General features: G+C 34.2%; 1 protein-coding gene across 1 annotated transcript in view; it reads left to right on the top strand.

Moving 5' to 3' along the window:
• Positions 1–15,090, top strand: part of LOC141507571 (aldehyde oxidase 4-like) — a 159,108-nt gene that overhangs the window by 86,482 nt on the left and 57,536 nt on the right. The window contains exons 13-16 of the mRNA XM_074215353.1: positions 899–1,008; positions 3,029–3,231; positions 9,027–9,189; positions 14,908–15,000. Of these exons, the coding sequence (XP_074071454.1) occupies positions 899–1,008; positions 3,029–3,231; positions 9,027–9,189; positions 14,908–15,000 (569 nt within the window). The remainder of the gene's footprint in view (positions 1–898; positions 1,009–3,028; positions 3,232–9,026; positions 9,190–14,907; positions 15,001–15,090) is intronic.

Genomic DNA, 15,090 nt, shown 5'->3' with positions numbered 1-15,090 from the left:
TCCCGAGCTATTATTCCTTCAGTATCACTTTCTAGAACTCAGAGCTGCATACCTATTCCGATAAGGTATCACATTAAAAATTTGGTAGAAATTAAAAGTTTTAAAACAAACTTTAAAATTTTCTAAACCTCTCAAGAGGAGGCAGTTTTTCTTGAAGGACTTTCCATTTGAGATGAAATGATATTTGACAAGCATATTATTTTCTCTCATACTTGAGGATGTTTATCTTTCATTCCCAAAGAAGATAATGATATCAGTGAAGTAATGTCATGACAAGCACATGAAATAGATTTGATTAAGGGCCTCACTTTCTCCTCCAGCATCATCTGGGTCCAGTGGCCCGATATGAATCAGGATGATTGGAAATGACCCTGGATATAAGACAATCAGGATTAAGTGACTTACCCAAGGTCACACAGTTAATAAATGGCAAGTGTGTAAGGTTGAATTTGAATTCAGATCCTCCTGACTCCAGGGCTGGTGTTCTATCCACTCCTCCATCTAGATGCTCAATTTTCATCTTCAGAGTGAAGTTATACATTTTTGTGAAACTGAAGAATCAGAATCTACAAATTCATACTACTGAGGATTGCATAAATGCATGATTCCTTTACTTTACTCATAAGAAAATTTTTTCAAAAAATTGTAGGTGTTGGGGTAGCTAGGTGGCGCAGTGGATAAAGCATTGGTCCTGGAGTCAGGAGTACCTGGGTTCAAATCTGGTCTCAGACACTTGATAATTACCTAGCTGTATGGCCTTGGGCAAGCCACTTAACCCGATTTGCTTTGCAAAATCCTAAAAAAAATTATAGATGCAATAAGCTTTATCCTTAGAGAGTACAGGATGCTCTGTGGTTCATTAAATTCTTTTTCAAACAAGTATCATTTTCTCTAACAGAAGGAGAACGACAAATCCTTTTAGAAGAACTTTTCATGACTACATCTCTCAAGGAAGATTTTCATGATGGAGAGCTTATTTACAGCATTGTTCTTCCCCAAATGTACAGGGTGAGAGCACTCTTCATTGATTGCCCATATCTATAGCATCACCTTTGGCCAATTAAAAAAAAAGTTTGAATTGCTGTTTTAGAGAAAAGGTTATAATGTACAAACTCAATTGGGTATATAAGTCTATCTTACTCGGCAGGAAAGTAGAAGAGGAAAGGAGATAAAAGAAAAGGGGACTGATAGAATGGTGGGAAATTTGGGAAATGGAGAAGTTAGAAGTGAAACACTTTTATGGAGGGAGAGGGTGAAAGGAGAGAGAGAATAGAATAAACAGTCAGGGAAGTTTGAGGGAAATACAGTTGGCAATAGTAACTGAAAAAATATTTGAAACAAGTTTCTCTGATAAAGGCTTCATTTCTCAAACATATAGAGAACTGATGTGAATTCATTAAAATATGAGCCATTCTTCAACTGAAAAATAATCTGAAGATATTATTGGTTTTAAACTAAGTAATCAAAGCTATCTACAGCCACATGCTGTAATTCACTGTTGATTGGAGAAATGTAATTGAAACAATTCTGAGGTACTACCTCATACCTAGTAGATTGGCTAATAGGACAAAAAAAAAAGGAAAATACAAATGTTGATGGGAATATAGGGAAAATGAGACATTAATTAACTTTTGGTAGAGTTGTGAACTGAATCAACCATTTTGTGGAACAATTTGGAACTATGTCCAAGGGCTATAAAACTATGTGTACCCTTTGGCCTAGCAATACCACAACTGAGATTGTTTCCAAAAAAAGATAAAAACAAGAACGAAAAGGATTTATATGTACAAAAATATTTTTAGCAGTCCTTTATTTATGACAAAGAACTGGAAATTGAGGGGATCAAATTGGGAATGGCTGAACAAATTGTGATATGTGATTATGGATTATACTATTGTTCTACTGTAAGAAATGATGAGCAGTATACTCTCAGAAAATCTTGAAAGACATAAATGAACAGATGCAGAGTGAAATGTACTGTTTACAAAATAACAAGAATATGGTAAGATGATCTACTTTTGACTTAGCTATTCTCTACAATGATCCAAAACAATTCTGAAGGACTTATGATTAAAAAACATTATGTATCCCCAGAGAAAGAATTGATGATATCTTAATACAGATTGAAGCATACCTTTTTACTTTATTTTTCTTGAGAATTTTTTTGGTCTATGTTTTCCTTTATAACATGACTGTTTTAGAAATGTTTTGTATGATTATACATGTACAACCTCTATTGAATTATCTTCCCTCTTAATGAGGCGGTATGAGAGGGAGGAAGTTTTAAAAATTGTTTTTGCTTGTAACTGGGGAAAACATAAAACTAAATCAATTAAAATGTGTTTTTACACGTAATTGTGAATAAAATAAAAATGTTAAATTACTAAAAAAAAGATAGGTTGTTGTTCCATTAGTAAAACCAACTACCTCATCAGAGAGACATTTCAGTTCCCTGATGGGAAAGTGCCATTCTGATTTCATTGTAGGTTTGCACTTATTTTTACAATATGATTGTTCATTAAAATAAGAACATTCTGTCCCTAAAGCTGTAAGTATTATCCCTTAAATCCTGGATAAACTTGTCCCTTCTTCTGCCTGTGTTTCTCCATGACTAAACCAGTCCAAGGTTTCTCTGAACATGAACCTCATTTGTCCATGGCTATTTTCTCCAGACTTCCTGTCTCATTATGAATCTCCTCTTTCAAGACTCTGAAACATAACTTCTCATAAATAATTCAGATAAGTTGTCAACCTGAATATTATTAGATAATCTTCAGTTAGAACTTCAATACTGTCCTCCATAATGCCCCTAATATAAGTGGTGTAGACTCAGTGATACCTATTTACTACAACAACATCCAATTAAAATGAAACTGTTTTAGGTTCTTCCATTAAGTATGTTATCACTTATATAGTCTCATTTACTTGATCCTTTAGCATAAGAATTCAGATTATTGTTGTATCATGGACATTAAGGACAGAAAGGCTAATAGACTATTCTGCATTCTCTATTCTTTCCATACCATAGAATAAAAATTCAAAGATTTTTGTGACAGCCCAACGACAAGCACAGCGATGGGAAAATAGCTTTGCAATTGTTAATGCTGGAATGAGTGTTCAATTTGGAATGGGCACAAACAGCAACAATATTAAGGACCTTAAGATGTTCTTTGGAAGTGTTGGTCCTACCACAGTCTCAGCAAGTAAAACTTGTGAGCAGCTCATTGGCAGGTATGTTGAAAGACATGGAATGAAATGACTATTTTTGGATTTAAAACAATAACTACTTTAAAAGCTTCATATCTTCTATCATTTGTGCAATTTTTGAATTAGTCTTATTGTACTTAAATATGTTAAAGGTCTTTCATTTCAACAAGGAAGTATTCCCCTATGAAATAGGTCATATTTTCTCTACATATCTTTATTAATTATTGTAGCCAAAAGAAAAATCATGATCTAGTCATTAACTTTTTGTTGGATTTTTTTTCTCAATTGGTTCTTAGAAAAGAGACATTCTAAATAGGAAAAGAGTGATGAACATTTATTTCAGACACGTAGAACAGCAAGGACAAAGGAAAATAGCATGTCACTAGAGACAATTATGTAGTACAGTGGATAAAATGGACAAGTATGACTTGGTGCCATAAAGACTTGAGTTCAAATCCAGAGCCACAAACTTATTATCTATGTGATGTTGGCCAAGTCACTTAACCTCTGTTTGCATCTACCTTTCAGGGTTGTAAGAATCAAATAATGTAATATTTGTAAAGTACTTAGGATGGTTCCTGAAACATAGGACAGAAATGCTTATTTTTGGCCTTCTTTCCCTTATGCATTATGATCTTCTAATTCTTCGTGTGTCTTAGTACATGTGTTATGGGACCATGAACAAGATACTTAATTTTACTAAGTCTCAGTTTCTACAACTGAAAAAAATTCAGAGGTAATAAGAGTCACTTTAAGATTTAACATCCTATAATTCAGAGAAGGCTGACCTTGGCTTCAGGAAACTGCTGTGGTTCAGTTGTTTAGTCCTGTCTGACTCTTCAAGATCGATCCCACTGACTTTTTTTTTTTAGATTTTTTGCAAGGCAAATGGAGTTAAATGGCTTGCCCAAGGCCACTCAGCTAGGTAATTATTAAGTGTCTGAGGTCAGATTTGAACTCAAGTACTCCTGACTCTAGGGCTGGTGCTTTATCCACTACACCACCTAGCCACCCCCATTTTTTCATGTGGTTTTCTTGGCAAAAATACTGAAGTGATTTACCATTTAAACTGAGGTAAAAAAGAATCAAGTGACTTGCTTAGGGCCACACAGCTTGTAAGTAGTTAAAGGTTCTATCCACTGCACCATCAGCTGACCTGAGAATGAGGAAGGTCTGAGTTAAAGTTCTGCCTCTGACACCAACTAGCTATGAATTTACTGGACAAGTCAATATACCTCTCCAGACAACTCTTTAAGAATATAAATTGCCGTTAAATTGTTTAACTTGATCAATGGAGGGAGTTCCCTACATGAATTAACCCTGCCTCCCTCAAATACATGATTTATTTGCAATTTTGTCTGTTGATATGAAAAATGATATAAATAAAGCATTTTCCAAATATAAAGTACTATAATAAATATGACGTCATTAATGTGGTTAGCCCTATATCTAAACTTAGATTATTCAATCCTAAGGCCAAGACCATGACTTTACATTCTTTTTGGGCATTTTACTGTCTGACTCAATTCTAGATGTACAGTGGCAAAACTCAGGCTCAAATTTTTAGTTTTTGAAATTTCTCTCTATTATGCTGATGTTCAAGATAATGAGATACAGAAAGAAAATATTAGAAATCTATATATAATGTGTGGGAAGTCTGTAGTATTGAATAAAGAACTGGCCTCAGAGTCAGGAAGAATTGAGTTCAAGTCCCTCTGTCACTCATTGGCTTTGTAACTTTGTGTAAAGGAGTTAATATTATTCTGGGTAGTCCTTTGATACTAAAAGATGTGGGAGAGTTGTCAACCAGCTTTGGCAGAGTAATTCTTTCACCATATGCTCCCCTACAGCAATAAAACCATCAATTCAGTCCCTGTCTCCTTTTGGATACATGGAGTATCGTTGTGTTGTTTTGTTTGCTTAATGTAGTCCCTACAAGTCTGTATAAGTTGAAAGGGAGGCATGAATAGACACATCCAGCATCTTTTCCCCATATCAGCTTTCAAGCAAGCCTGATTTCTTCTAGAAGGGGATGTGGTACATTTGGTAAAAGGACACTGTCCTCTCCTCAGAAAGTAGAGGATACTGAGCTTATTATATCTGTCTTCTCCATTAAATGTGATTTGTTTAGGGAATAAAATTTTAAGGTTTAAACCAAGATTATTGATCCTTAATGAGAATTGAGGCCCGCAAGTCTTATATCCAAGACTTGAGTCCCTTCCCATCAGATGCCAGGCACACAATATACACATATAGTGAATAGCAAATAAATACAATTATCCAAACTGATAGCAAAGAGAAATCAGAGAAAGTAAATAAAGAATATGTACAGACAATATAATATAAAGGAGCTCTCCCACTGGGAGTAAAATAATCTAGTTTATCCAGGAGAGAGAGAGAGAGAGAGAGAGAGAGAGACAGACAGACAGACAGACAGACAGACACAGAGAGAGACAGAGACAGTCAGAGAGACAGACACACACAGAGACAGAGTCAGAGACAAAGAGACAGAGATGGAGAGAAACAGAAACAGACACACACACACACACACACATATACACATAGAGAGAGAGAGACAGAGAGACAGAGAGAGATAGAGAGAGATAGAGAGAGACAGAGAGAGAGAGAGAGAGACAGAGACAGAGACAGAGAGACAGAGACAGAGAGGCAGAGAGAGACAGAGACAGAGACAGAGAAAAAGATAAAGAGAGAAAAAAATCCCAGATCTCACTCTAGGGAAAATTATCCTAGATTCTCTAGTGTAGAAAACTGAGGACAGAGGCATGATGGATAATACCAGTTCCTCTCATATCAGCTTCTTTTCATGGTCTTTTTTTCTCTTTAGTGACCTAAAAATGGATTGGAATGGAAATCTCTCTTGAAACTAGAAACCAGAAGAATCCCAGATCTCTCTTTTCTCCCATTCTCATCTAATCCACCTTATCTCATATACAGGCATAGGGCACTGATTAATCAGTCTTTACCAATGGAATAAAGTCCCATATAATAGGCTTTTCTAGTAAATGTACATACATACACTCACATACACAAAATATTTATATATAATGTTTCTATGTATTAATATGCACACAAAATATAATTATACACATATATGAATATGTAGTGTATATATATGCAGACACATATATATTCTTTATCTCTTAGAAAAGAAAAATTAATCTTCACTAATATTGGTTATGCAGATTGACCCAATGCTCTTATTTGGTCTATATGTCAGATGGTCAGTATATCACAAAGAATACTTAAAATTATATTAAGGGAAGAATGATAAATTTTATTTTACAAAGAATTTTATTTTACAAAGAATTTGAGATAGGCACCAACATTCATTTGCTTCTAGTATATTTCATTTTATATTTACTTAGTTAAGTAGTAATGGAGATTCTGACATCTTATTGTTCAGTCATTTCAGTCATGTATGACTTTTTGTGGCCTCATTTGAAGTTTTTTGGGCAAAGATCTAGAGAGATTTGCCATTTCCTTCTCAACTTGTTTTATAGATGAGAAATTGAAGTAAACAGAGATAAGTGAGTTGCCCACATAGCTAGTAAGTGTTTGAGGCCATATTTGAACTCAAGAAGCTGATTCTTTCTGACTTGCAGCTCAGCATTCTTAGTTACTTTATTACCCAGTTGCCTTTCATATCAACGAGTTCTAAATTAACCTTCAAAAATATATAATTGGATTAAAATGATAGAAAATTCCCTTGTGTAGGGGAGATCATACTTATAACACAAGTATGAGTAAAAAAACAAGAAAATAAGAGAACTAACCCTATTCCCAGTGTAAGTTCTTCATCAACCATATGATGAGGTCAAAACCATTGTGATTCTACTCAGTTTGTTATTTTATAAAATTTCATTAAGCTCAATAATTAATGTTTAAAAGCCTCTTTTGAGATATTTTATTTTATAGGGAAATGCAAAAAAACCACATGCCATTGGGAAAATATATGTTCTTATGGTAAAAATCATTATTGTAAGACAAAGAAAACATGACAGCAAGCTAATATTTTTGCTTTGTCAGTAGATGTTATTGGAAGATATGTAGACAACAGTGTGGAAGTTTTGAAGTTACAAGAGTTAGAGCAAATTATAAAATGTGGGAAGTTTAGAATTAAAAAGACAGATGTTTCTAATACTTCCCAGTTCACATTATATATTAAGTTTCATTTCAGAAATATATGAAGAACTATTTTTTGTACAAAAGAGAATATTACACACGACAATGTGACATATAGACTAAAGTAAAAGATATGTCCTCCACAGTAAATGATTTCTTTAATAAAAATGTTTCATGTGGAAATTGCTTAAGTCTAGACCTATTGTGACTATAATTTTAGAAAGAGTCCAAAATAAGTTTATAGAGATAACACATATCTTTCCACATATGTCATTTGGGAAGGAAGAAGAGACCAGTAGCAGAGGCCAGAAAGGAACAATAGAAACTGAAAATCAATGTGCTTCATTCTCCTTAACACAGATCTCTTTGCACTCTCCCTAAACCACATGAAATTCATTGACTGCATTATTGATAGATGACATTCTAGTTAAATAATTCTGGGCAAGTCATTTAATCACTTTCAGTCTAAGATTTTTTTTTCATAAGTAAAATGGTGATGATAATAACATCTACTTTTCATCATTATTCTGAGAATCAAATATAATGTTAAAAAAACCCTTATTTGAGATTGAGGCAAAGAATTTAGAGATAAAAATGCATAAAATTTCACAGAATGTTTTCAAGGTGGTTAAATTGTTCCAAAGCAATATGCTTCAATAATCTAATCTTTAAAATGCTTTATACTGAGATGGATAATAAAAATAAGCATCTTTTATACATCTTCAAAATCTGTTGCCTATCTTATGGCAAAGAGCTATCAAACTTTAATATGTTATGCATTTTTCTTTTCTCCCAAATTCCAAATGTTCCAATTTGGCTGACACCTTTTTCTGATGACAAATGGTTGTCAGTATTTTACTACCAACAGACATTTATGTAAAAAATAAATCACGGGGCGCTGCTAGGTGGCGTAGTGGATAAAGCACCGGCTTTGGAGTCAGGAGTACTTGGGTTCAAATCCCATCTCAGACACTTAATAATTACCTAGCTGTGTGGCCTTGAGCAAGCCACTTAACCCCACTTGCCTTACACAAATCTAAAAAAAAAAAGTAAATCACGGAATCTAATTTAAGTTAAATGTGACACTTTAATAATGAATTAGAATAAGTATGATGATCATCTGTATCTCTGATGACTTCCTTTACCTAACCTCTCTTCCTATTATTTAATATCCTATATTTTATACACACACACACACACACACACACACACACACACACATATATATATATATTAGTTTTTATGTTATCATAAATCTACTTCTCAGTTACAAATTAGCTACTTGATTCAAATTGACTTTTTGGATCATTAAAATATTTCTTTTCAGGACAATCTTAAAAATGAAAATGAGATTATTCTTATAGGTACTATAGTACAGATTGATAAAAATTTGTTGTTGTTAAGTCGTTTCAGTTATATCCCACTTTAAGTGACTCCATTTGAAGAGTTTTCTTGGCAAAGACATTGGAGTAATTTACTATTCCATCTCCAGCTCATTTTACAGTTGAGGAATAGGGTTATGTGACTTGCCCAAGGTCTCACAGTTAGGAAGTAGATGAGGTTAGATTTGAACTCAGGAAAATGCACTACTACTATAGTTTTTTTGACTTCAGACCTGACACTATTCACTGTGTGAATAATATAGCATTTGAACTATGCCTTCTCTTTTCATGTAGACCATGGAATGATGAAATGTTGAGTGAGGCATGCAGATTGGTACTGGATGAAATTCGCATTCCACCAACAGCTGTGGGAGGCATGGTAGAATACAAAAGAACCCTGATTATCAGTTTCATCTTCAAATTCTACCTCCAAGTGTTAAAAGAACTTCATGAACTGGTAAGCTGCTTCTTTCTATCTTGAAGTTAATTGATATTTATATATGCTTTGTGTCTAATGTTTGAAAGATTTCTTCCATTGAAGTCTTCAATAAGATTTTTTTTTTGCAAGGCAATTGGGGTAAAGTGGCTTGCCCAAGGCCACACAGCTAGGTAATTATTAAGTGTCTGAGACTGGATTTGAACCCAGGTACTACTCCTGACTCCAAGGCCAGTGCTTTATCCACTACACCGCCTAGCCGCCCCAATAAGATTTTTCTAAAACTATATATTATATCTATCAAACAGTATTATTTATATCACCAGGTCATTGAGCAGTGGTAAAAGAGCTTATGTCTGTTACTTCATATCTGCCTAATCTGAGGTTAAAGTAGTTGCACCTCTACTACTGCTTTGTTTTACCCTTTGCCAGCTGCATATAACCCAGTGACAAAGTTTCTTCCCCACTCTACTACCACCAAATTTCTTTTTCTCCTTCATTCAGTCAGTCTGGCCACAGGATCAGGGTTCATGTTCCAAAACCTTGAAACTTGTCTTCCTCAATAATCATGTGCTTTAGAATGCATTTCCTTTTCTCAGAACAAAAGGGAAGAGAATCATAAATTGTTTTGGGGGAAGAAATATAGAGGAAATTTGAGGAACAGAAAAGAGATAATGAATAGAGTCCATTGTCTTGATAATATATGAGGGAAAGTTCTCTTCTGTGAGGGAGAAGATAAAGTAGAAACCTGATGAGAAAAGAAAAGGCCTAAAACAACTGTTGTGGGGAAATAATTAGGAAGTCAAAGGAAGTATAAAAGCTCAAAATAATATCATGGAAGGTGCAGCTCATTTTACGTAGCATATGTTTTTAGTGGATTCAGTGTGAACAGTTGTATGACCATCTCTAATAACATTCACCAGAACATGAGTAGGAAAGGAAATAAAAATGGGGGTATTCCAAAATTGAGGTTTGAAAAGCCCAGAACAATACACCTTATAAATGCACTCAATTATGCCTTCAATTTATTGATATATATGCTTTTACTTTCCCCTTTCTCTCTGGAGCATTACTTCCATTTATTTTTTCAGCAGAAGTTCTAATTCTTTTCATCCTCATCCAAGGTCTCTTGAAGGCTTGTTATCTCAATTTACCCCAAGAGATTATCAAAGTCACTAAATCTAAAAGTCTACATAAAAATATTCTCCAAAGAAACCTTCCCATTGAAGGTAATAATTATTGAACCTCCTACAATACTTTCACATCCCATATTCAGTGACCTATCCTCTAATAACAACTCCTAGAACACAGTTGCTTTTTCTGCTATGTTAAACAATTACAGGATTATTTCAATATTATTTCCAAATGGTCTTCCCAATTCAAATAAGATAAAATTCCTATAGCACATATAAAATCTCTTCTAGCAGTTCCCAATTACAGTATCCATCATTATGTCTTGGTATGTTAAACTGTAGTTGGTAACTGAAAAATTAAATCAATCAACTGGCCTTTCCACAAATGATATTATAAGCTCCTGTCCCTAGTTGACACAAGTCAACAGGGGTTCTCCAACTTAGGCCTAAGTGAGCAGACTTTCCAATCTTGTATTACAAAAGCCATTTTCTTTCCAAACATGGGTTAGCAAAATGGTAGACCAACTTGGCCTGGAACCTGTCTTCTTGGTGCTCTCCATAACCCAGCTATATCAAATAATGCATTTTCCTTTTGATGCTCATTTTGTAGGGATATGTTCATCATTTATGATTTCAACTTGTCTAGATGAATGTAAGTAAGCCACCTCAAGTTGGCATTTAAAAGCCAATATCTCTCCAAAGGTTTTTTTTTTTTGGTCTTCTGTGGTTAAATATTCTATTCCAACTTAATAATATGAAAAACTGTTCACTGACACTGACTTCCCATCAAAGATTAAACTATAGTACCTGTGTCTTCTTTACCTTTCAAGTGAGTGATTCATCAATCAATAAATCAATTATTTAGAATTTATTAAATAACTCCATACCAGATACTAGGATTAAAAAAATAGCAAAACAGGCAGTAAAAAATTATTAAGCACTAATTACCTGCCATGTACTATGTTAGACCATGCAGAAAGAAGAGCAAAAATCTGGTTTCTTCCTCCCCCAAGGAGCTCACATTCTAATGGAAGGGAACTTTCTAAAAATTATGTATTTACAAGATCCAAGGTCATCACTAGTCATCCTGATTAGTATCTGGTCATTGGACCCAGATGGATCTGGAGGAGAAAGTGAGGTTGGTGACTTAGCACAGCCCCCCCCCCCCCCACTCAAATCCAATTCATGTGTATGTCATGGCATTACCTCCCTGATGTCATGGTCATCTTTGGGAGCAAAGTACAAAGAAACCAGATATATAAATGAAATGTAATCTTAGGGAAAAGGAATTAGCAATGGGATAGTCTAAAAAAGACCTCTTATGGAAGGTAGGATTTGAGTTAAATTTTGAAGATACCTAGGGAAGTCAGGAAGCAGATGGGAGGAGGAAGAATATTAAAGGTACTGGAGACAGCGCAAAAACACAAAGTGAGAAATGGTGTATAGAGTCAGGTAGGCTAGTATACCTTACTGGAATGTGCATAGAGAGGAGTAAAGTGTAAGATGGCTAAAAGCATGATCATTCATTATCTCCTTTATCTCCTCCCTGTCACCCATACACATCCACTTTCATTCAAAATCACAGGAATTTAATGTTTTTCTTTTCACTTAAGGATTGAAATTGCAGACACACACACACACACACACACACACACACACAAACCTTCTTATAGAGTCAGAAACAAGATATTACACTCTTCAAGTTCATTCTCTGCCATTACTAAAGAAAGAAAATACTTCTCACCAAAAAAACCCAAAACAAAACAAAAAGAAAAACTCTTCACTGACATTCAACTTCTAAAAACAACTGTTATCTTATGAGATTTCTTCTTAGGGATTCAGATACCACCTGTTTATTTGACTTTCTCACTTAGACTTTTTTTATAGGGGCAAAAAGGGTTTATTTGCATATTATTGTGGTTAGCAGAAGCTAAGAGAGAGAATAATGGATTAGTAGCAGCAGCAGCAACAACAGAAGGGTATAGGGACATGAGTGTTTATTTGGGGGAATCACACTCCCTAAGAATAGGCTGGCTTTCCAAAGGAAGACCACACCTCATCTAGACTCTTGATTCTCTTAGAGAACCCCCTCCTCTTATAAGCCCTTTAAATATATTTTCATAAGGTTTCCCAAATACTAGACTGTACCAAAAGCAGAATATGTCTTCCATTTTCTCTAGTAGTCAAATAGTTTTGACTGCTTGGTTTTAACTCTGCTGATGCTTGGAGAAACCTACAAAACATTAAAAACTATCCATACCTGCCCAACAGAAAACCCTTTATTTGCCAAGTCGCTTTCATTTATACATTTTCTTTTATCCATTGATAATGGAAATTACCTATCATTAGTTTCATTGCTTCTTCTCCTTCATTACTCTACTTGCACAATGATTCCTTCTCATCTGCTTTGCCTTGTACTAGAGTTCAACTAGTTCAGATCCTTCAGTCATTTTGCTATTAGTCAATCAACACTGAATTCTTTTCTATTGTATTTGGAATACTTCCCATTGAAAACTTGTCACTTAAGCAAAATTCTCCAGAGCAGCAAAGCATAATAGAAAAAAAAATCAGTCAAAAGACCTCCCCATTTTAATCTTGGCTCTGCACCTTAGCTACATGATATTGAATATGACACTTAAGTTAATTTAGAAAGAGTTCACCAATCACTTCCAAAATAACTTCCCAATAAATCTGGATATAGTTCTGAAGTTCAGAGATGAATAAGAATTGTAAAAAAAACAACAACCAGAAAAGTACAGAGAAACATAGAAAGGTAAATTTATTTGATTACTTGGAAGCAACTGTATGATTATATAATGATAGCATTCTAATACACAGAGAAGAAATAAGATAAAAGGTTTGGACAGTATTTGGTTCTGTTCTTGGGTGTTTAACAGAGGAAAATATGAATGTAATGGTGTGGAAAGGAAGAAAAGGATGAATTTGCTATTTCTCATTTGGAAGACTTTAAAGAAGAATATACAAATTGAAAAAAAAATTGAAAGCAAAATGGGTATTGGAGGAACTTACTATCTGAAATGTACAGAGAATATTTGAGCACAGTAGTTAGAGTAGAAATGTGAAATTCAAAAAGGAAATAAGTTGTCATTGGAGTAGGGGGAGTGTTAAAAAATAAGGTATAAGCAAACTTTTTAATCTTGAAAGGTGACTAAAGGGATGGGGATAAGTACAAATAGTTTAAATCTATGGTAATCTTTGACAGTTAGAGAATAGCTGAAAAATTATGATATATGAACATGATAAAAATTATTGCACTGTAAGAAATAGCTTAGAGGGGTCTTCAGAGAATATTTATTGCATATAAAGCCATACAGATCAAATTGAGTAGAACAAGAAGAAAAATTTCTGTAAGTCTATAACATGATAAAGAAAAACAATTTCCTAAAGATTTAAGAACTCTGATTGAAACAATGATCAAACATATCTACAAAATATTTATGATTAAGAATGATTTTCTGACAGAAAGAAGATGGGCACAAAATGGAGAGACATACATTTTTGGATATGGCCACTGTGTTAATTTATTTGCTTATCTAAGATTATTTGTTATAGTTTATTCTTTCCTTTTCCCATTTATTAAATTTGGGAGTTAGGTTAGTAATGTATTATCCCCTCCCACTCACCTCACCAACCCCCATATAAAGGACCATTATAACATTTTTTAAAAAATTCACAGAAGGAAGTTCAGAAGGAACCAGAGACAAACAGTTCAGGCTTGAACATAATGTGTAGAATTTAATTTGTACTAAAAAACCAAGCAAGTGGTATGAAATGGATATTCATGTTTCAAACAGAATCTCCTTTTTGTGTTCCGCTGTGTGGAAATATAATTTTTGGTGTTTAAATTCAAAATAAAACATATTTTTAAAAAGACAAGTTACTTTTAGCCCCTCTGAGCCTGTTTCCTTATTTGTGAAATGGAGATGAGAATAATACTTGTACCATCCATTTCATTGAATTGCTTTGAGGATTAGATGAAATAACACATGTGAAAACATTTTATAAAACTTAAAAGTTTCCTTTAAATATACAGTGTTATTATTTTGCATCCTTTTATTCCCAGAGCCTAGTAAAGTGTCTAGAATCTATTAGGCACTTGAAAAGGATTGTTGCACTGAAATGCTATATGAAACCAGACAAGTAGATAGGAATTAGCGAGAGTTCACAAAGGAGTAAACTAAAGACAGATGGAAGAGGCTTGTTTCATTTTGCTGCTCCACTAAGATATTTTTGGAGGTTTGGATGCAAAGATATCATCAAGTAACTGCTTTCGAACTCATATTCAGTTACATATAACCCACCATCATCATTTTCAGCTAAATAAATGTGACTTCTTAATCAGTGTATTAGGGTGGGACACTGTGGCAGTGCCAGGGATAACCAGCTCTATCCTTCTTGTACCTCTGCCCAAAGTTCTCTCAAGATCAAAAACTGTTCTTTCAGTTCAACCCATGACTGTTTTATAGCAGAATTGGCAACTGAATTCTTGGAAATAAATGGATCATATTATTTTCAAAGCTACACCCTCAAAACCTTAATTTTCATAAAACATCTCAATGTGAAAACATTTTCTTTCTTTTTCCAGGATCCCAGAATGTACCCAGAAATTCCAGAAACTTCTCTAAGTGCTCTAGAAGAGTTTCCCATCAAAATTCCACAGGGAGTACAAATGTTCCAGGTTTGTAGCTTCATTTAATTGAAAGCAGAGAGGAAGCTTCACACTCCTGAGGCTGTCAGGCAGTGGGCATTTGCCTTTGTTCTCTTTCAT

The sequence above is a fragment of the Macrotis lagotis genome, chromosome 1, assembly GCF_037893015.1.
Source record: "Macrotis lagotis isolate mMagLag1 chromosome 1, bilby.v1.9.chrom.fasta, whole genome shotgun sequence".
Classification (NCBI taxonomy): Eukaryota; Metazoa; Chordata; class Mammalia; order Peramelemorphia; family Peramelidae; genus Macrotis; species Macrotis lagotis.
The sequence above is the reverse complement of the archived record's forward strand: the minus strand, read 5'-3'. Positions and strand labels throughout refer to the sequence as shown.